The 22,707-nt window shown below is 42.7% G+C and overlaps 1 protein-coding gene across 1 annotated transcript in view; it reads left to right on the top strand.

Moving 5' to 3' along the window:
• The window catches only part of epha7 (eph receptor A7), a 92,196-nt gene that overhangs the window by 50,989 nt on the left and 18,500 nt on the right, over positions 1-22,707 (top strand). Inside the window, exons 6-8 of the mRNA XM_087176215.1 lie at positions 17,232-17,356; positions 19,568-19,736; positions 22,483-22,591. Of these exons, the coding sequence (XP_087032341.1) occupies positions 17,232-17,356; positions 19,568-19,736; positions 22,483-22,591 (403 nt within the window). The remainder of the gene's footprint in view (positions 1-17,231; positions 17,357-19,567; positions 19,737-22,482; positions 22,592-22,707) is intronic.

The following is a 22,707-nucleotide window of genomic DNA, read 5'->3' on the forward strand; positions in this document are numbered from 1 at the left end:
CCTACTGAAAGCGTAGCATGGTGTACTGCAGGAGGGGAAGACTTCTCCCCCAGACTGTCAATAAGGTTTTTTTTGTTATTTTGTCACCTCAAGCTAACTGAAGGTAGCTGGTTTTAAATTGTGCGAACATGCCTGGCATTTGCATCAGAATAACTTGTCGCTCTCCAATTAACTGGTGACAAAGTGGATTGGAGATACGCTAAGTAAACATGCCGGACGCCTGACACAATGAGGCAAAAGCCGCCTGTCTGTCATTGTTCCAGGGGTAATTGGGAAGGGGGTCTGAGAGAAGCTCAGCACCCTGAAAAGCAAACTCTCGCACGGGCCCTCCCACTAAGTCCTAAGCCTCGCTTCCCTCGCTGACTATCAGACAGAAATCACCAATTACAGTAATGGCAAAATCCTGCAGCCAATACACAAAGGCTGACAATGATGTGACACCTTGCCGGCTTTAATCAGGATGTCGGGCTTCATCTCTCAATTGGGAAGCCCTCTGTCACTCGCTTTGGTACACAACTTTAAGCTGCTTTGGCCCGGTTTCATACGGTGCTGTTATGCTATTTGGACTTCGTCAGGAGAGAAACTTTTTTATATAATCATAGCCAGTAACTTCAGCGAGTTCATACAGTCTGAGCTCTGAGATCTAACCCCAAGATAGCTTGCTTGCAAGTTTAGCAAGATAGCTAGTAGGTATTCTCAATAACATCGCAATTTCCTGGCCAAAGAAAAAACAGACAACAGTAGTAGAAGGTTAAAGAGAGTTTTATCCATACACAGAGCTGGGCATTATTTGAAATTTGGCTTATTCTGATTATCTACAAAGCAGTTTCTTCATTTATGAAAAAAAAACCCAACTTCTTAGACGCTAAATGCATCAGAACCCAAATTAAACAGCCCAGAATTGCTATTAGTTGTTATTTGAATCTGGAATCACCTGAAATGAAAGAATAAATGAGGCTACATGAAAGAATAAATGAGATCATGACAGCAGTACTGTGTGCTACAGACACATTTCAGTCTTCGCAAAAAAAGTATTAAGTTTTGAACTAGACCTAATTAACACCCGTATGAGTTAAAGTCTTTCATCAGCTTGTTCGTGCAGGCTGAGGCACACTGACATCTCTGCAGTCTGCTGGGTGAAATCCTGAACCTCGCTCCATCACATCACCGGGGGGGGGGTTGACACCCCCGACGACCGGCTGATTATACGTGTGACTTCCACAAGGCCAGAATCTGCCTGATATACTGACAAACCGACATACTGTATGAGTGTGTGTGTGTGTGTGTGTGTGTGTGTGTGTTTGTGCTCCACACTGCTGGTGGTCCTCTTCTAGTGGAGAATCTGCATCACAAACACCCCTACCAACACACACCCCATCCCTCACCCCTCTCCCTCCCGGGTCCCTCACCCACCCACCCCCTGCTGCTTCTTTCTGAGCCTGAATCCACACAGCTCTGCGCAGAGCAGCCGTCTATATAGATATGAATGGTTCCACCAACTATTCTTGAGTTTAATAGTGAAGGATTAAGGCAATTCAGACAGATTTACAAAGGAAGGGCTGGGGCAGCTTTTTTTTTTTTTTAATTGTCCCAGTGTGACTAATGGCAGTTGTGGGCATTTTAAGAGACAACACAATGTGTTCAAGGCATTGGCTGCTGATTATTTCCATGTGGAGGCTGAGAATTTATTTGACCAGAGCGTGGTATTTGCAGCAGGGATAGATTAAGAAATTGCTTTTCATTCCTTTTTTTTTTCTTTTCTGTAAAGACCCACTTTGACAGCGTCTCTTTGTGCCGTACCTGCTTCTTTCTCCATCTCAAACAAAATAGAAATATGATTCTGAGCAAAGAAAAAAAAAACAGTTAAATACAGATTGAGCTTCTTTTTTTTTTTTTTTTTCTTGTCTGGCCGGTCTCCAAACTTTAATCAGTTTGCTGACTTCAAGAAGGTACAAGACTTTCCAAAGGCTTCTTCTTTACCCAGTAGGGAAAGTGATTCATCTGCTCAGCCCGCAGTTTTATGTAACCATTCCTCGCCTCTGTCGTTTTAAGCAGCTCTCTCCATAAGCTCGCCACAAAGCCATGAAACAGCCAAAATGAGAAAACATTATACAGCTAATAGAGCTGTTACAAAAAAAAAATGCCTTTCTAGATTGCTTAATGCCACCAGGTGCCACCTTGAGCATGCTGGGTGTATTATGTTGCTCAGCTCACAGCAGTGTTTTGAAGTCCTTCTCAATATCACCGCTATTTTCTCCCCGAGCTTCGCTGATGATCTCTGACATCTCATTAGAGTGTCTGTTATTCGTATTACCTGCGCTAAGGCGAAGCCATCGCGCTGGATATTGTGAAGTAAATTTCTGTAACCAGCCAAAAGAAGAAAAGAGTCATTATCAAGTCCAATATATAGTTGGCAGCAAAACAGAGACACTTTGCTCGAAGGAGAAAGTACAAGCTATGAGATTGTTTCCCAAGATACATTTTCAAGGCTAATTATCTTGCAATAATGACATCATTATAATGATAGTGAGCCGGGGCTCAGACGTTGAAGAATGAAGCTTTGTTCACACAGCACTCACACACAGTCTGCCATGAACAAACACAACTCAAATCATTCTTTTCTTTCACCTAAAACAAATAATATCATAGAGAATCTTAGATATTCAAAGGAGCTGCAGGTGTGTGTATTTAAATACAGATTTCTGCTGAGATTACAGTGTTATATTATCTCGCTCGGATGTCCAGTTCTACAGTTAGCTTAATGAAATGAAATATTGCAATTTATCTCCGGATATTCACTGTTGTTCACCCGCCTTTTTTTTTTCTTTTTTAAAATAAGTGATTTCATGCATTTTCCCTGACTTTTGACAGCCCTCTGAGAGGTGCTGTGAACTTCTGCTGTCAGCTGTGGGCTTTATGCACAGGTGGAGAGAGCAGCAGGCAGAGGAAAAAGTCAAGTCGAGAGAAGGCAGAAGTCACAGCCCTGAGCTCAAATAGTCTTGCGGCTGTGAGGAATTCTAGTCTGCTCTCGTAGTCTGTGGCTGGAGGAGCTGGCACCTCCTCAGTCTCCGTCTGTGGTGGGGTTTCTCCAGTCACTCATTCACTGAATGTTTTTGTAGGATGACAGCTCCAGAGGAAAACATGTTTTGGAAGATGCTCCGATGCTCATATGGACCATCTTTTCTGTTCGTCTGTGAAAAATAAGACCCCCAACAACAAAATAACAGGCTTGGACCTATATTTGATATTGATAATATTGAATATCGCAATATTCTATACTGTTGGAAATATTGTAATTTCCCACCATATGTGATAGTTTTCTATTTTTTTTTGTTTGGCAGTAATATCATATATCGCTGAAGCCTGAAAAATATAGGTGGAAAACCATGGCTAGGTAAAAATGTTAAAGGGACCCGAGCAAAATATTGTGTTGGACAATTTCTCGCATTTTTGTTGAATGAAAGAAGAATCGATTATTCTAGAATATCAATAGATTAATCAGTCAGTTACAGTTAGTTGCAGACGTAGTCAAGATGTATTTTTGCCATAAAAGAAGATTTTATTTGAAATGGTGACCCAAAGTACCATGTGAGCACAATTTTGGGGCCCGTGGAGCAGCTGTTCACTTAACCTAGTTATAATCAACTGTAGTGTAGAAGCGAGGCACTTTGAAAAGCTTTTCTAATCATAGCAAATGTTTTCAGGGGGATTATCAGTTTAACAAGCGCAGTGGCAAACAGCAACATCTCCCACCTCAGCAAGCCCTCCTGCAATCCTCTGTCCAAGGTCAAAGGTCATATTTGCTTCATTCATTGCCCTCTTCCCCCAGAAAAAGACTCGGAGAGAGGATTTAGGTTGTGCTCTCTCTCTCTCTCTCTCTCTCTGGGAGCCCTCTGGTTTATCTAGCAGGTGTAGCAGCGTCTCTCCATGCAGCGAATCTGACTCTGTGCCCAGCCATTACGGCCTGGAAGCCAGCGGTGACTGCGGGGAGACGTGCTGTAGGTGTCGGACAAAGGACAGAGGATATGCCTTTGTAGGGCAGAGAGGGGAGCTGGGAGCCAATCTGTGCCGAGTTCGGCCGAGCAACCTGAGAGCTGGCTTTTGTCTCCGCGAGCAGCCGATCACTCAGCGCAGCTCCGGCTGAAAACCGGCGGAGGGCGGGCTGCGCTGGTTACGAGTCTGGGAATACTCTTGTTAGACTCGACAGCTTTTTAGCACTGAGAACAGCTTTTACATGACGCTCGCTAATAAATCATCGTTATGAATTTGATCTAAACAGATTGTTACACTCAATGAGTTGTGGCAAACCATCTCTGAAATTGTTCCAGAAGACTGATATGTATTTCTTTTAATTTTTTTTTTTTTTAAATCCCACAATATCCATAAGTGCCACAGAGATCGAGTCACTGCTTGTCTCTCTCTGTGTTTAGCAGTCATTAATCATAATCAGTTAGCTGCTTCCATAAGTTAACAGAATATGTTAATATGTTATGTCTTATAAAGATTTGGCTCAGGAGGCCGATCGTTTAAAGGATCAACACTTTCCACGCGGCGGTACACACGAGTTTACCACTACAAAGTGTCTCTCCAGGACAAATACGCCTGGTGTGTGTGTTTTTGTTTTTTTCCGTGGAGTGTGAAGCGACACACCCAGTCGCGAGCGTTTGTGCGCTGCTGTCTGGTTCCCTTCACGTCCTGTCATTTGCTTTTTGTCTGTGCATAAAGAAGACATCAAGTGAGCTCATAGCAGACAGATGAGCGATAGAAGAGTTCACTGCTGATGACAGACACACACACACACACACACACACACACACACAAAAAAAAAGCCAATCCCTGCAACTACAGTCAAGCCACTAAGTAGGCTTTTGTGCAATTTTTCTTTTTTTTTGTTCCCCCTTCCACATGCCGTCTGGCTGGAGGCCTGTCTGGAGTGTCTGGCCTTGGGGTTACTCATCACGAAAGCGGCTGCCGGCATCAGGCCGTCCCCTTGATTACAGGGCTGCTGCTGAGTTGACTGGGCGTTCCGGTCTTATCCCTTATCACCAGGTGCTCTTTCACTCCGGCTCTGCACCGCTCTTAACGTCCTGCAGATGCAGGCGATTGATTCAAACCCAAGTGCCCATTAAAATGAGTCCCGTACTTTCCCTGTAAGGTCATTATCACTGTCATTTATTGGATCAGTGTGGTTATTTGAAAAACAAAAACAGAGGCATCAGAGCGTTTACCTTACAACTGCCGGCGTGAAGGTGACTAAGCATGAACACCTTTCAGCATGAGGTATTTTTTAAAATAGAGACGTCAGAATCACAAGGCCATGAGGAGACGTCGCTCTCCCCTTTCCCCTGAAGTATCTTTAAGGCTGTTAAAATAATCTTATTCCATACTGTCTGACACCGTCATATATATTCTGTGTTAGATTGTGCATGGCAACCATAAAACCGTGCACCCAGGGCCTGATTATCCCAGTCCCCCTTCCTCCCAGTCAAGACTAATGCAGTACAACACAAACAGTATTGGTAACCTGATGGTCATTTTCTTGATTACTCGTGAAAACAGTAAAAATGACACAACACAACATACCAGAGCACAAATTTAACATATATCTGTGTTTTATTTGAAGTGTTGATCCATTAGAAGATATATTTGTGGAACCAAGAACCATCTCAGTGTAGTTTCACATCTCTTCTCTCAGGCTTCTCTCTGGAGCTCTGGTGACAACAGGTTGGTGAGCCAATCAGAAGAGAGGAGGCTGTGAGCCTCTCAGAGGTCTACGGTCTATAACCATAGATGACTAAGAAGTATACATATTTATAAAGCAATGGGTTTTCTTTATTAAATGATCAGTTAAATGACTCATTGTTTCAGTTCTGCATTTACACTGTGCCATCTTTAGCCTGGAGCTCCACACATCGATCAATACTCTTATCTTGGAGTTTGGTCCATCCGCTGTTATGAAAAGTTCTCATTGTTGGGTTTCTCTCTATAATTCTCTGTAAAGTGACTTGAGATAATGCGTGTTAGGATTTGGTGCTGTACAAATGAAATTGAATTGAATTGAATTAAATATAAAGGTCTTAAGAAAAGTATCTCGACCCTTCTAGAAGAATGGGACCCCAGATTACATATGGTGCATATGGCCCTTTATTATTTGCACCATCAGATGATCACAGTGGTCCTGGGGCTTTTGGGGCAGTTGTCCAGGTTGCCTGGTTGGTTCTGGTTTGACCTGAAGGGTCAGTGGAGGTCGGTTGTTTTTGCTTGTTGTCATGTCGAAATGAGATTTCACTTTGATGAGGGTGAGACCCTCTGGAATGAGGTGTGTTTGCACTCTTTGCTGCTTCCTCCCACTTGATGTGCGGCAGATTGCTTTCTGTCCTCTTGGAAAATGAAATCTGAAAAACAGCAGCCACGGCTGCTGAAATAACCAAAGTTGGCGTGCTGTCACTTCATCTGAACTTGTCGACAGATTCAAGGTGCTCAGCAACCCCAGACTACAGCGCCGAGGGAGCACATTCAGCACCTTACGCAGCTGTCTGCCGGCAGTTTTTGAGCAGGGGTCATTTTCGGTGCTTGCTGGACTCGTCTTAGACTCTGATTTAACGGTGTGGTGTCTTGGAGAGCTGCAGGCCTGGCCTAGATCTGTTGGCAATCAGCGTCGTGTTGGACTAGACTGCTCTGTGCAAAATTACAGAGGCGGCTGGAGGGGCCCTGGATATGATTTCCCTGGGATGGAGCCCGTCCAAGACTGTGATTAAAGAGCATATGAGCACTGATTAATATGATCATCTTCCTGATGACAGAGGTATTTCTATAATAAATGGATGTTTATGATGCCAGCCCTCAGCGATCATATGTCCCCCACATCCTGCAAAACGGCAGCGGTGGCTTTTAATTTGAAAATTTTAATATTTTTCACGTTGAATGCCAAAACATTTAGATTTATTCGCTGGTGATAAGGGAGTGAAAGCAGCGTCAGGAGCAGCTGCCTCTGTGTGAAGCAGCAGATAAATGCGACTATAGCGGGTGAAACCTCCAAATAATAGCAGTGCCTCCGGATTGTGACCAGGTGTGCACCATCGGTCTGCGGCACAGTGCATTTTTGTGAATTGTATCACTTATCAATCCCCCCGTGGTGCTCATACGTCCAATCACGCTTTCAGATTGGAGCGCAGGGCCCTCAGGCTGCGCTTTGACATTTAAAGGAAGCAAAGAGGTTGGAAGGCCATTTGGCTGCTTAGCGGCCCCTGTAAATATCCAGCGTCGACCGCGCCTGCTCCTCGCCGTAATCGGCTCTGTGTCTTTTCACTCCGTGGTCTTTGTTTTATTAAGATAAACGATAAAGCCGCTGTGTATGCACACGCATATCTCTATGCTTAGCCCGGTCGTGTATTTGAAAAGACGTGCCTCGCAGCTGCTTGTAGTGGGGGGAGAAAAAAGGTCAGTGAGGCGGCGGATAAGCAAAGCCAAGCATGTACATTATAACAAGTACCAGTGCTTTCATTTCTCATCTGGCTTGTGCCTGTTTGTTTCACAATGTATTCTCACTGACAGTGCCGGAGTTAGATAGCATCATTATAACACAGCTCACCAGCAGAAAAAAAGGGGGGATTTGGACAAGCATGGCGTATTTTTATGACTTCATCAAGCTGCCTGGGCAATGAATTCAGGAAATTCAGCAATTAAGCACGAGGATATCAGGTTGTACATCATGCAGCCAGGCACTTCTTGTGGGGATTTACCCTGATTAAGTGGGTTCAGATGAAAATGGACTGTGAACAAAAACCGAGGTTTATTTACAAACTCGCGGAGCTTTTTCCTCTGTTTTTGACCCTGTCATTTATTTCCAGCGACCTCCCTGAAAACTAGTCTGCATCTCAAAGCGTTTCGCTCCATCCCACCACGCCACCTCACATCACATTGCATTACATCCCCCCGTGCACACACATACACACACACACACACACACACACACATGCTGGCCTGCTGTGTATTGTCACAATAATTATGATTGCCAGAGTAAGTCAACAAATGTTCTTATTTGGCAGCCTGGGACGTTCATTACAAACAACTGGGCCCCATGTTTCTTAATGTGGACGGTTAAGGATTTTAAATCAAGAGGCTCTGTTTTACGTCTGTGGTGAATACATGGGGGGGGGGGGGCACAATCAAGCTGCAGTACACATGTAGTTTATGTTCCATGTGATTGTTCTGTGAATCATACTGCTGTTTCCCATCTGTCCCGCTAATCATTTTGACCTTTTTTTTTTTAACAAACACGACCTGGTTCTTCTGCGAGACACCGGAGGAAATTACACTTCACACCTAGCGTTATTAAAATACGGCTCAACAGACTTGATTTGCTTCACTGCTCATATTTTATTTTATCTGTGGTGGCAAAACTGTGAAAAGAGGAAACATACATGATTTGAACTGGCAGTAAAGCTGGAGGAGAGGATTGCCGCGGCGTCACATGAACGCCTCAGAAGTTGGTTTGAGCTGCAGAATCAGAATGAGTCCAGTGAGATTATCCCTATGAGGTAAAACGGGGGGAGTATGGCCGCCCTGTGTCGGATAACAATCAGCCTTTATGCATTTTTGAAAATTTTCTCTTCACTTTATCACTGGAAGTATATTTTACACCATCCTCGCCACTAGAGGGCCCCATTCTTCGTTGGCTGAGCAACAGAAACCATTTCCATTTGGCGATAGAAATGTGCCAACAAACAGCATTTTAGCTATCCTTTCAGTGTCTCATTACAGCAACAGTGGTTGTACAGAATTAGGGCTGAACGATATGCAAAACAAAAAAATCATATTGTGATTAATTTGTTTGATTCATGCGGTTAATTTCTCAGCCCTGTACAGAGTGTTTGGATCAATGTGAAGAAAGCCTTTCCTAGACTGGCCAAAAACTGCTGCACCCACATGGGTATTATTTTATTCATTAACTGTTTATGAATTGAACTGTCAAAAATGTCACTATATTGTAATATAAATTAACTGGTAATAATAAATCATTAAGATAATCAGATAGATAAATAAGATAATTAACTGATTAAAGAAGAATCTTTAAAAACAAATGTTATATCAAACATATTTGTGTTTATATAAAAGATGAATATAGCTGACATTTTGCTGTCAGATCTATCAGTAATCAATATCAGTCTCACACTCAGGACTCTGACATACACAGCATTACAACTGAGAGACTGAATATTGTTTGTCTGTTTTCTGTAAAGGTGAATCAGCCTGGTGTCGCCTCCCCCCGGTGTGTAGACCTGTCCATTTGTGACAGGATCACCCCAAGATGTGTTTTAGTGCCCAGTGTGAACAGAGCCATCATTTCACCATTACCGGCGTATGATTATGTAAATTCAGGCCACGGTACAATGGAGTCGAAATGACTCTATTCATGCCCTACATGAGGGAAAATAAATATGGCTATTGCAGACCCAATTCTAGCTGACTTGAAGAAATCAGGGATTGTGCTGAGAGCCACTGATGATAGGCTGCCAGCCCTGCTCCCTAATTTGGATACTGACACAGGAAAGCTAAGTGCTTCTTCAATAAGCGGGGTCCCTGCTGGCTTAACAATTATGTAACAAAGCTGACCACTGATTTCTGCATCTGTTACAACCAGCAAATGGCATTTTTGATATGAACATGCGAGCGTGCGGGCCACGGGAAACTCCGCTGCAGGTTAAAATGAGCTCACCGTCGGGAAGAATTGGAGGCGCAATCATGCACAGTGTGCCTCACGTGTGCGTGTCAGTGTAGCATGAATGCAATTTTCCCTTTGCTGACCTTCCGCTGTGATTCTGATTCTGGGCTTCGCAGTGGAGCACAGGGGCTGTACTTAAGCTGTTAAGTGTGGGTGATGCACTCTGGGAGGAACAAAAAAAACAAAACATTTACCTGCTTGAGCACTGGGAGAATTCAAGAGGGGGGTTCTTTTAACTGTAGAAACTCTTATTGACATCTAACGCGCTTCCTCTTTGGCCGAACATCCACCGTCATCTGATAAGCACATTTCATCAGACCTCACTGTTGCACTTAAGAAAAAAAAAAAGAAAAGCTCTGAGGAAAAGAGAATTGGATTTGATACCTCTCTGTTGATCCGCAGAGTCGATGTGAATATATGATAGTGGGGTCCTTGAACTGCAAAAATAATGAGGGGGGAAATTTGATGGCTGTGTTGAGCTGTCAGCGGTGAAAGCATCTGATATGTATTAATAATCATCCCATCACCTCTGAAGCTGTCAGCCCTATAGAACATGAAAGATCCCAGCCTAGGTCTCCTTCAAATCAGGCCCCGGCTAATTGCTTTCAAGCAGAGGCGCCTTTGACCTCCCTGCATGGTCACTAAAGGTGTCCCCGCCTAGACCGGCATTGTTATGCAGCGAGCACCCTGTCCTCTGCCAGGCTCTTTAAAACTCTATTTTCAAACACAGTTGGTTCAAGGGTATTTCATGCACCTCCACCTGAAGCGTTAGCGGTGAATTGGCATCGTCGGACTATCAAACTGTTCCAGAGATGATGCCGCCACCGCTTTGATGGGAAGATACGCTGCAGCTTTTTTGCTGCGTCCTGACACCAAAAAATCCACATGGTCTTTGTAACGGAGATCTTGTAAGCGAATTATATTGATCAGATGGGATGATATAAAGTCCTTCAAGGATCTGAGTTTGGTTTTAAAAGGGAGGGGAGCAGAATGAAGTTGTGGGTTTATCACAACTGTTCTTACAGTGGCCCTGAGAGCTCAACTTAAGAAAACACATACAAATAGACAAAACACAAACACATTCAGAAAACACAATCCATTTGACAACATGTGCTGCAAATACTTGCTATACACTCAAATACACAAACACGCTGCAAACAGACAACACGGGCCACCGGACTTCCTTCCAGAAAGTGGTTTGTAGGCGAGAAAACCAAAACAGGCTAAAACGGGCTAAAAGGTTATTTAAAATTTAAAAATAAAAAGATGCTATCCGTGGTGGCATGAAACCGAGTGGAAGTTGTTCAATGCTTGATCTTGATCCCACCAGCGAAATCCAATGAACCACTGTAAAATCCTCAGCTCATGCAACGCATTTTTTTTGAGAATGAGTGAAGTCTTTTAATGTCATCCAAAGTGGTTTTTCATTTAACTTTACTAAGCTGCCTAGCCTTGACCTTAAAGGGGAATTCCACCAACTATACACATGAAAGTCAGTTTACTAGTCCTCCGTGGCTCTAGAGGAGCTTTGTCAAGTCTTTTCAAGTCTGAGAAAATAACTCCTGACGATGTCTTCAGGCTTGGATAATAATCCAATAATAATAGCTGGAGTGCACCTTCAAATGCATAGTATGTAACTTGTGCCAATAGGGGTTTCTCAATCAAAACAATAACAAAAGACGGCATTGGGTGATGTTGGTTGTTGTCTTCACCGCCATTGCCGTAAGCTTCTCCTGGTTTGGATTCCTTCAGTGTTAGTGGTCCTCTCCGCAACAAACAGACCAGGTGATCATGGCCGTTTATATCACTGAATAAAGCAGTTTCACATTTAAAGTCAGTATTTTTCACCGATTGCTGTATGGCGGACATTTTTAGGGTACTGTGCGTAGGCCGCCCCTTAAACGTACGTTTCTCCTGAGCTGCCAACATTTAACATAAGCCACTCTCTGCTCTGTTATGAGAGTCACAACATCAAGTAGAAGTAATCCTGATTATGTCATACCTTGTTAGCGTCAACCACGCCCGGGACCAAACTGTCGGCAGTCCTTTTTTTCTTCACAGGCTGCTGTAGATAATGTGTTAAAAAGACTTCAGTCTAATAACCTGAGTCTCCCCCTGAACTATAAATATTCAGCTCAGCTGCAGCGATGAAAGAGGAAACTGAATAGACCTACACAGCATGTCAAAAGCATCAACAGAAGTCAGAGTGTAAAATATTTGATGTAATGAGGAGCAGAGCCGGCTGGTAAAGCAGCATTTTAAGTATGTTTAAGGTAGATTTCCATCGTTAGCCTCCTCTCTTCTGATTGGCTCACCGACCTGTTGTTACTAGAGCTCCAGAGAGAAGCCTGAGAGAGGAGATGTAGAACTACAAAAAAAGTTTATATATCTTCTCATGGATCAACACTTCTAATACCGGAAAAGTTTAAAATATGAGACCTTTATTATTGATTTTTGCAAAAAAGAGCAGCACAGCTTTAAGCTGATGAAAGAACTCTTCATAATGTGTCAAATGTGCTTTTACTCAGCACATAGTGTCAGTTGCTGCTCTAAAATGTCCAAATGTCTGCACTGTTTCCTTTGTCAAACATTTTTCATTTCCACCTTTTGACACTGTAAGTCAGACGTGCTTTGCGTTTGTTTTCTGTGCCCACATTGAGCCCAAAGGAATTTTTTTTTTTTTTTCCTAAAGGAGACATTTGACATTTCCTGTTCAAATTAAAAAAGATTAAAAACCTTTAAAACACTGTTAAACACCAACGATCCCGTGCACGTCGACACAGATAGTGCTGTTGGCGTTAAGACACACAAGCACATCTTGAAAACAGCAGTAATTAATATATGAGTTTATAGCATCGGTACGGTCCATGAGGCGAGCACAGAGGCAGAGAAAAAGACGCTTATGTAATGAACTACCTCCGCTCTGCTGTTTTTTTTTTTTTCTGCCTCAGAGTTGAATCAGCCGGCTGAGTGAAAGAAGAGGATATTAAAAAACGCACCGTCTAATGTATTCATAAGATATTCAAATGCAGAGCACGCCGGTGACTGGCTTCTGGATCAGTTAGCTTTAAAGGAGGAGCTTTTCAGGGTCACTAACACATTTTCTAATATTGAAAAATGAATGCACAAATGCCTTTCCAGTCTCTTTAAGAGCGGCATGACAATTATACAGTTTTCCGCCGTGTTAAGCCCCACAGGTACGCTGTCTGAGAGCGGCTGACTGGGTCTGCTCCGCGTGATGTCAAGTCAGTCATTAATGGCTTGTCACCACAGTGCCTCCGCGGGGGGGGGGGGGAGCCAGAGGAGCAGGGTTTTTCTAGAATAATGCACAACTCCGGTCTACATTCACAGCCCAGAGAAATGGAGAGTGACTGAGTTTCCTTTCTGAAAATCACCTTCGTGGAATGAGCACCTTTTAGCCGAACTGGAACACCGCGTCCGCTAATACCGTTCACTGATCTCATGATCTCAGTGGAAACACAAGGGCCACGGCTCTCGCTGTCACCCGTGGCGGTGGTAAGGGAGTGAAGGAGGGGCAGGGATGGGCTGGGCTAGGCCGGGGTTGGGCTGAGTCATTGCTACTGCAGCTGTGGGCCAAAGGGGGGTAAATGGGGCAGATCTGGTGCCTGAGCCTGCGTCACACTCTGGAAAGAGGAGAAGCTGTGTGGGAAAGTAGCTCATCATGCTGCCTGCCGGCTCTCTGTCTCAGGCAATATCACTGCTGCCACTTCAATCATGAGTGAAGAGCGCTGCCGTCCTCAGCCAGAGCCATATATTCTTTTTTTAAATTAGCACAGGGTTGATCAAACTCAGCCTGCTCAGGCTGGCGGGTTAAGACCCTGGTTTGACCGACAGCTTGCATCAAGGTAGGTGTAAGATCCAGCATGTTTGGGGCTTGAACTGTACTAGGGACCAAAAGTCAGGATATCTAAAAGGTTAGATCTGGTCTGAGATTGGTAGTTTCAGACATGTTGCATTTTGGGAATTGTATGATCCAGCGGTTTTGGAGCTTGCCCCAAAATAGGGACTGAAAGTGAGGATATCTGAAGGATCTCAGGATATTCAAAAGGCTTCGACTGGTCATTAGGTCAGCAGTTTGAGACACCTGGTCCCACTCATCTAACCAAACATACCGCTGAGTTGCATCATGGGAAAGGCAGAATCCAGTGTCTTTGAAGCGTTTGCCATACAAGGGACTAAAAGTCAGGATTTCTCTGCCTCTGCTGCATCCAGTTTAACGGCTCTCTTGTTAGTCCCTCAACTTTATGGATGTTCAATTTCAAATAACTGGAGCCTTCCCCTTTCACGTCATAGTGATGTATTGTAATAGAATAAGATCACAACATGTAATCCTCCTTCTTAGATTAAGACATTTTGAATATTTGTTGAATAGTTAAAGGCAGAAAAAAAGCAGATCTTCAGTATGTTTTGTCTGTGGTTGCAAGCGATACAGAAAAAGGCAAAGAGATGGATTTGGATTGCATCACCATGAATCATTATGTTTTCGTTTTCTTACCGCTTTCTTAAAAACAGCATGTGGGTCCTTTTCTTTCTTATTGATGATCTGAAAAAGTGCTGTAGGAGATTTATGTTCAAGGCAGCGTGTTGTGTCACAGCTAGTTACATTTCCAGTGAATTTTCAAAACATTACGTGCAAGCCCCGCCCACCTCGACCCACCATCCAAAAGTGTAAAATAAGTTGCAATGTTTCGCTATTAGTCACTGAAACTTTACTTTATATGTCTATTCTGTAAATATCAGTGTCACTATATGCACATGCAGGGTAGAAAAATGCATCTGCAGGGCATGAAAGCAAATGTCAGATTAAAGCAGTAAACACAGACAAGAAGCATCACTTAGTGCCCATAAAACCCAGACCAGAATTAGAAGCGGGAATGAGAAAGGTCCATATTTCAAGGACACCGTCTGGACGGGGGCAGAGAAAGCAGCCAAATTGGACGGAGTTAAGCTGCACAAACTGCTTGTTGTGACTCGGGAGAGAAAACACAATCGTCCCTTTGACCGGCCGACTCCGCTGAGAAAGGATACATTGTTCCTGTGTTTTGGGTGGATTATGAAGGGACATGTCACAACAGCAGGTTTTTGACAAGGTCTTGGGTGTCCGCTGTTGTGTGCTTTACTTGTGAGGAATGCTGATGAGGCCTAATGAGGTTTTAATCCAGCCGGAGTTATTAGTGGCAGGTCATCTTACAACAACCTCGGGTCAGGCTGCATTAAGGCTGCAGAGGTCCGCTCCTATTGGATCACTGAGCATGACACAGACACGTCAGCGCTTCAGCAGCTTTTAACCATCCAGAGAAAAGGGTTTTATCCTTTGTCGTCTCTTGACAGTACAATTTGCAGACTTTGGAACATACCACACCATCAAACGATTATTATATGAATTGCTCATGATGACATGATCGACCGGAGTCATGAGATTACGGTGCCATTTAAGAATCCACATGTTCTCTGGAGTTAATTCTTCATTCACAAGCTCGGCTTTCATTTGAAAGCACTTTGCTGATCCGTGGAAGAAAAAAAAAAAGACCCAGGAAACAAATCAAAGCACGACGTCTGACAAGTGGCTTTTACCTCAGAGTTCAAGTCGTCCCCAGGACAGCTTTTCAAACTTGCTAAGACTTGTTAATTAATATGTTTTGCCCCAAGAGCAGCATGAGTCATCAACATTTCACAGTATGTTTACAGAAAGGATTTTTGGGGCTGTTTAGTGTTGCAGATTTGCAGTAAGCATTTTTTCTTTTTGAAAGCATCATCTCCTTGGGGTGAGGTTTAGTAATCCAAAAAGCTTACTCTTTTTTTTTTTTCCTCACCGGGGTCCTTAAGAATGGTGCTGTAAAATGATGGTGATTATAATTAAGATAATGATGATAATGATGTAAAGGTAATGGAAGTTGCACTAGAAGCAGCAAGCACAGCTGCAGAAGTAGCAGCAGCAGTGATACACTCCAGCTTATCAAACTCATTTTCTTTAGGGTCTGTAAGCAAATGAAGAATATTTCTGCTTTTTAATAATACAAATCATCTTCAGGAACTTTATAAAAATTAGCATTTATATCCTAACACAAGAAAGAATAAAGCACAAGAATCAAGAAAAACAAACATCAATTTTGCAAAATACTTGAAGCAATTTTCTTTTGTATTGTTAACAGGTCGAAATTTTGCAGTAGCAGACTTAAAGCAACACTAATCAGAGTTTTTTGGTATAAATGGATCAAAATATTGTAATATGAACAGGGTAGGTGTCGTGACAAACAGTATTGCTCAACTCTGCAGTTGCTCTCTGTTATGCGTGGCATTTCAGCAACTCTCATCTCATTGTTTTTGTCTATTCTTAACTCTCATCAATTCATCTCCAGCAGCAGCTATTATCAGTGGAAAAAAGCTCTAATTAACCCACTGTGCACTCCCTGCCCAGCACCAAACAGCAGACAAAGTTAGCAACTAGTTTATGAACAACAACTTCACCATATCAACTTTATAAAGTGACAATATGTCAGTGTTTTTTTTTTTTTTTTTTACGTCTTGTTCAGTCGCCAAGAAATGTGCTGCTTTATCGACCTTAAATCACGTTTGATTTCCATGTAATTATAATGATTGATTTAGCAGCAGCAGTAGCAGCAGGAGGAGTTTTAGCAGCATTAGCAAGTAGTTGTAGTAACATTCGTAGCATTAAGAGTAGCATAAGCAGCAGCTGTAGCCGTGGCATCATTAGTAATGACAGCAGTGGCTGGTGCTTCAGCAGTGAGAGCAGCAGCAACAGTAGTGGTGCAGTAGCAGGGGCTGTGCTGTCGCAGTAGTAGCATTAGGAGTAGTTACGGTAAATAAAAGGGCTGTAGGTCTCTGCTGAGACATTACATGGCACCAGTGTGGGTTTTAAGCTCCATCTACACAAGGTTGTTAAGTTCAGTGTCATCATTTACCATTGGTATTGACATCTAATAAATAAAACTGTGTATATGTGCTGTTTAGCAAATCTAAATGTGATAGCACTTAGTCGGGCAGCCAGACACTTGAAATGAGTCACTCAAAGAGCCAGAGATAATTGGTGTGCATAAGACTGGTGTCAGAGGGTTATAGGTACACCCCTCTCCCTCTGAGAGGCTTTTTCAACAGCTCTGTCATCAGGGAGAGTAAGTGCCTGCTTGTTCCACTGGAAATGTTGGAATTAATTGAACTGAATTGTTATTCATAATCTACATGTTGCAGTTTTCCACTGGCTAGGGGGTAACGCTATCTTCCGCTGTTTGCACTGTAATTGAAATTTCGATCATGAGGTGTAAACATTTAGGAGCACGCCATGAATATTCATGAGCTGGGTGAGTGTCTCTGAGTGAGTGTTGGCGGAGGAGTCAGTGCGGCTGATTTGTGACTGGTTCGTACATGTGTGTGTGTGTGTGTGTTTGGGGATGTGTGTGTGTGTGTGTGTTTGGGGATGTGTGTGTGGGTTTGCCCTTCGCTTATTGACATGTTCTTGTCTAAACAGCTCCATCCCAGGTCAGCGAGGTCATCAAGGAGAAAGTGCAACAGCGCAGCATCCAGCTCTCCTGGCAGGAGCCACAGCAGCCCAACGGCGTCATCACGGAATATGAAATCAAATACTACGAAAAAGTGAGTTTGTTTGTGTCTTCCTGAAACCTTTTCCCTTCCTCTCAGTTCGCATTCACTTTTTGCCGACTCCTCATTTTGTATTCTATCTGCATGCTGCTGTGAGTGGAATTCACAAGATTCTGCAAGTACCTTCTTTGTCTCATAATTGCAATAATGAATGAGATGCTCATAAGATTTTAATCAGGCTATAGTCCTTCACAGCCACCCCCACGCACATGTTAGCACGCACACACAATCCGTAGATGTGTATAAGAGACAGGGGTAGCAGAGCTCCGGTGCCAGTCCTGCTTGGCCACAGCCTCTCGCACACACACTGACAAATCAGTCTCCTATGTCACGTACTGTGGCTTTGGTCTGCCCAGCTGTAAAAGTGGAAAATTGGAAACAACGACTACACCCCTAACAGACCCTGGCATTCCATTTGGGCTTTTGCCGAGCAAAACATTTACAGTTCAACAACAGAGTACACAATGCGTGCACACTGTGCATCCAAATGGATTCTTTGATGGAGAAGATATATTTTTATACGTGTTTATGTTCTCTATGTGGCAGGACATCTCATAGTGAGGCAGTTATTGCAGTAAAAAATTTGAGGTTTTTCTGTAACCTACAATAAATATAAAGCATAATTACCAATTTTATGAATCTCAAATATCATCAAAGAAAAGCTGGTACTAAACTCTGCTGGGCTGCGCAATATGGCCTATAAATAATAATAATAATAAATAAATAATATCGCAATATTTTTAGGCTATATCTCGATACACGATGTATCTCGATATTTTGAAATATCTTCTTAAGCACTTCATAAATGAGCAATTTAACCCTTTGATGCATAAAATCCCACCAGTATGATGACTGTAGTCCCTGCATTAAAACATTCTTCTTTACTGTGAATTCACTAGTGTTTTCAATTGGAGCAATATTAAATTTGACAATAAAAAAATGGGCATTAGACAAAATTCCCTGAAAAAGACATTTAACGAATTTGTCCGCTTCCATTTTCAGTTACTGTTTCTGATCACGTATAAACTCGCTTTGGCGCTTCACTTCTTCTTCGTTCTATCCAGTTCCCTCCGCCCCAGATACAAAAACACACACACACACCTCACCTCCTCTATGTCACACACGTGGCACGATATAGTCATTTGCTACATCCCACGACCAACAAGCAGTGATATATCCGGTATAGTCATTACATCGCCCACCCATAGGTGGACTTTGCTATGGCTCAATAGTTTGTATGGTACTTTTCAGCATAATGCATATTTCCACAGCAGTTATCAGTTCATCAGTGAACTTTATGTTTTTAACAGAGATACTGGTTTTCTTTAGCTTATCATTCTCAACTGATTCAACTTTGCTGTTTTTTTATCACTATATCAATAAACCCTGCTTCCTCATGACATTTCACACAAGTCTACCCAGAAAATGTGACCTTATGCACTTTAAAAGCCACCGGATGGTTTTTAATATTAAACATCTGTGCAGGAACCCTTGTGTTTCATTGATGTTAAAAAAAAACAAAACAGCAAAGTAGAAGCAAGTGTAATTAAATTGTGACTGAAAACAGCATTTCTTAGAAAGCAGAAACTGAGAGTGGCAGAGCAGTGAGTACGATATGCCTCTCCCTGTTGTACAGAGGGAGGTGGTGCTGTAGAAATATACGTTATGCCTAATTTACTTAGACAACAAGTAAACACAGGGGACGTGTTGAGGGTGTATCAACAGCAAATTAAACCAGGAGCGGATCAGAAAAATGCAGATGGATCTTACTAAAGTTTGAAAATTTATACTAAAAAGAGGGAACATGGAGGAAAGCCTTTCTCTTGTAAATGAAGGCCTGGTTGTCTCTGCAGCTCTGATAAATGAAATGTTAATAAGGTTTACACTATTTTAGAATTTATGATGTATTGACTGAATATAACAATGGCTACTAAATTTGAATATTTTCATCTTAAATCACCACTCTGTGTATCTAGTTGGATGAAACTCGGTTTAATCACACTCATTTCATTTTCAAAGTGCAGGTAATTACATCCTCTGAAGTATATCCGTAGTTTTGAAGCAAAGACGTTAAGATAACAACACTTCAATAAGACTCAATTATTAGCCGGGCTTTCACACAGCAGTTAGATGTTCTTTTTTTTTTTCTTTCCCCCCTATAACTGTTTTTTGGAATAAAAGATGATTTTTTTTTTCTCTGCACAGGATCAGAAGGACAAGATCTACTCCACAGTCAGGTCCAAGTCCACATCAGCTACTGTGAACAACCTGAAGCCCAGCACGGCCTACGTGTTCCAGATCAGGGCCTTCACAGAGGCAGGGTACGGGACCTATGGCCCCAGACTGGAGATAACTACCAAGGAGGAGGCCACAGGTAGGGTGGTTGTGGGGGGTGGGGGGTACACATCCTTTTCCACTGCTACTGCTGCAGTTGTGCATTATATGCTTCCTGTATAGCAGGGATGTAAACAAATGTGTATAAATTATTCAGATATGAACAGAAAATGGGCTCTGAGCATATAAACAGCATCCACATATCACCCAAAGCAATTCTGTTTTGTTTTTTTCCTACAGTTTAAACCTCCTGTTCTGTTTCCATTCACCTCATTTCCCCACGGACTGTGAAGACATTTAGATTCAGTTAATATTTTTTTATATATTTTATGGTTAACTAAACGTATGCATACACATATGAGTATAAATTGCAGTGGAAAACAACTGAACACAGAGAAGGATGCAGTATAGACAATTTCTAATGTACATTGTGTTTCATAGAACTTTGTTGTCCTCAGTGCTGACGAATTGGTCATTTAGAGGAGATATTTGTAAGTTTTGCTATTGCTACATAGCTATCGATAGCATTAACGGCTGTTTACTTACCAGTCTAAAAGAAACGTTGTAAGTTCAGCATCAAACTTCATTTCTTTAATCACCAAGAGCTGTCTCCAGAGGTGGAAAGCAACAACAATGTTAACTCTTGTCTCTATCACATCTTTTCTTCTACTGAAGTTAGCACGCTCACCAGCTAGCCCCAGTCCGTCTGGTCACTTTCCGATACCGAGTCACTGCAGCCTCCAGCCTGCCCTGAAGAAGAAGCGCTGCTCAGAGGACGTATTATAACCTCTTATTTTGTAAACACAATGATGGCTGAAGCTCTTGGCAGGCGACAGTCCCCACCGCCCGCTCACAGCTCGATAGAAACACAAATAGCCCCTTTAAGTAGGTCAGTTTTATGTGGAAAAAATGTTTTTCCTTTTCCATACTCATCAGTCAAAATTATTTTTAAGTCATTCACAGTCCAGCCATCTTTTTTCAACAATTCTGAGTCAGGTGCAATTAGTTCTGTTAACATGTGTGCAAAATAAAAAAGAAGTCATCTTTATGTGAAATCCACCCTAACTGGCCACGACAGAAATGTAAAAGTGTGAATGAACTTGCTACACTCACTCACTATATGAGTTAACAAAGGTAGTAAAAGTGAAGACTGATGTGTCATCGTGATGCAGTCTTACGTTTCCCACCTCTTCAATGGTCATCCCCTCTTTTCCTGCAAGTTTGCCCCTGTCTAATTTAATAGATTTTAGTATGTCCTCAAACGCACCGACGCCTACCCCCCACCCTCCCCAAACAGAAGCAGCATATGACCAAAGCAGTATATCAGCACATCATTTTGTAGCACTGGCTTTCAGCTCCAGATTTATGTACAACCTGTTAATGTTTCCAGCTATTATAGTAATAGCCCTGGGAAATTATTTGCTTTCAAGCAAAGCAAACACAAATTGCTTTGACTTTATGCTGACAAGACATCATGGGAAAAAAAAAAAATCTCAAAGCATAAGGACAAGCTACTGTAGCGTCATGAGGATAAACTCATTTAAAGCTAATCAGTTACATTAGCTCTACCCTGAGTATCACAGTGTGTTACTGTGGGTTTTGGAGAGGGAGGCTGCTGTGAGCTGTTTGTGCTTTAGATATATATATATATAGATACTGTAAACATGGACACATCAGGTTGAGTTACTGCTGTTCCTTCCTTTATTAAAGGTTTTGGAAAAATCATGGGTATGTGCTATGTTCAAGGAACATCCACAATGTGAAAAATATGCCTAACACGGGTCTTGGTGTAAGTCTGTGTGTAGGCACAGTGTTACCAAATCTGGCAACATGTCTGTGTCACGATCACAGTGACATCTTCACTTCTGTTGTTAAAGATAATGAAGAATTATTATAATCCATCACATAGTCATCATTTCTCCTTAGTTTGTAGCTCCACCATCATCCAACCTGCCCAATAAAATACGCCCCCGCCCACCTCCCATCCAACATTTCTGCACAAAAGGACACGTTAATTACTCTTACCACACGCAGAGTGTGTCCTGTAACAAGGTTAGAAGTTTGCAATCCAGCGAAAGTGTCCTTGTCCAGCACAGTGAACCACTAGTCTCCTCTGTGACGGCCTCTAGAGAGAAACCTGCCGGTGTGTAATACGACAGTTGAGTCCTTTTAATTCCTCCCGAATTAGACAATTGAGGGAAATATTGAACAGTAACAGCTGATCAAATGTCACCACGTTTTTCATCGCCCTACTCCTCAGACAGGCCAGGAAAACAAAACAAAACAAAACAAAAAATAATTCTCTTCTCTTTCCAAGTATTTATACATCTCAGATTCACTTGATTTAAAATGCATGAATTTTCCCCCGACAAACACCCCTCGCGTTGACTTTATACGGGGAGCCATTCTTCGGAGCAATCGGCAGTGTGTCAATGCAAACAGTCTGAGCACTGTGAGAGCTCTGAATGGGAAACAATCCAACCTGAATGTGTCTTTGTTTGAGATGAAGGGCATCGTCGTTGCCGTCTGGGACTATTAAGCCCACTTTCTGAAACAGTAGAGCCGTGTGTATAAGGACGGCTCAAAAATAGAAGCGTCCCTCCTCCACTCTCTGAGGGGAGCAGAGGAGGGGGGGTGGGTGGGTTTATCAATCTCCAGGCCGCTCATTGGCTCAATTATGTCCTGCAGATTGTTGCTCTTTGATGTGCTTGAAGTTCTCACTGTGCATTTCTCTCTCTTTCTCTTTGTATGTTTGTCCATGTGTGTGTGTGTGTGCGTCTCATCAGCTGCGATTGTCTCCAGCGAGCAGAACCCCGTCATCATCATAGCGGTGGTGGCCGTGGCGGGGACCATCATCCTGGTGTTCATGGTGTTCGGCTTCATCATCGGGAGAAGGTACGCTCTCGCGGGCCCCATTGACTCTCCGCTCCTGTGAGTCTGCGCTTGTCAATTAGCCTTTCTGTCACTCACAGGCCTCCACGTCTGTGGAGTCGTCACATGCGCACACACAC

This window comes from Seriola lalandi, unplaced genomic scaffold, assembly GCF_002814215.2.
Source record: "Seriola lalandi dorsalis isolate HSWRI2012SDOR001 ecotype SW California unplaced genomic scaffold, Sedor1 jcf7180002054544, whole genome shotgun sequence".
Lineage (NCBI taxonomy): Eukaryota > Metazoa > Chordata > Actinopteri > Carangiformes > Carangidae > Seriola > Seriola lalandi.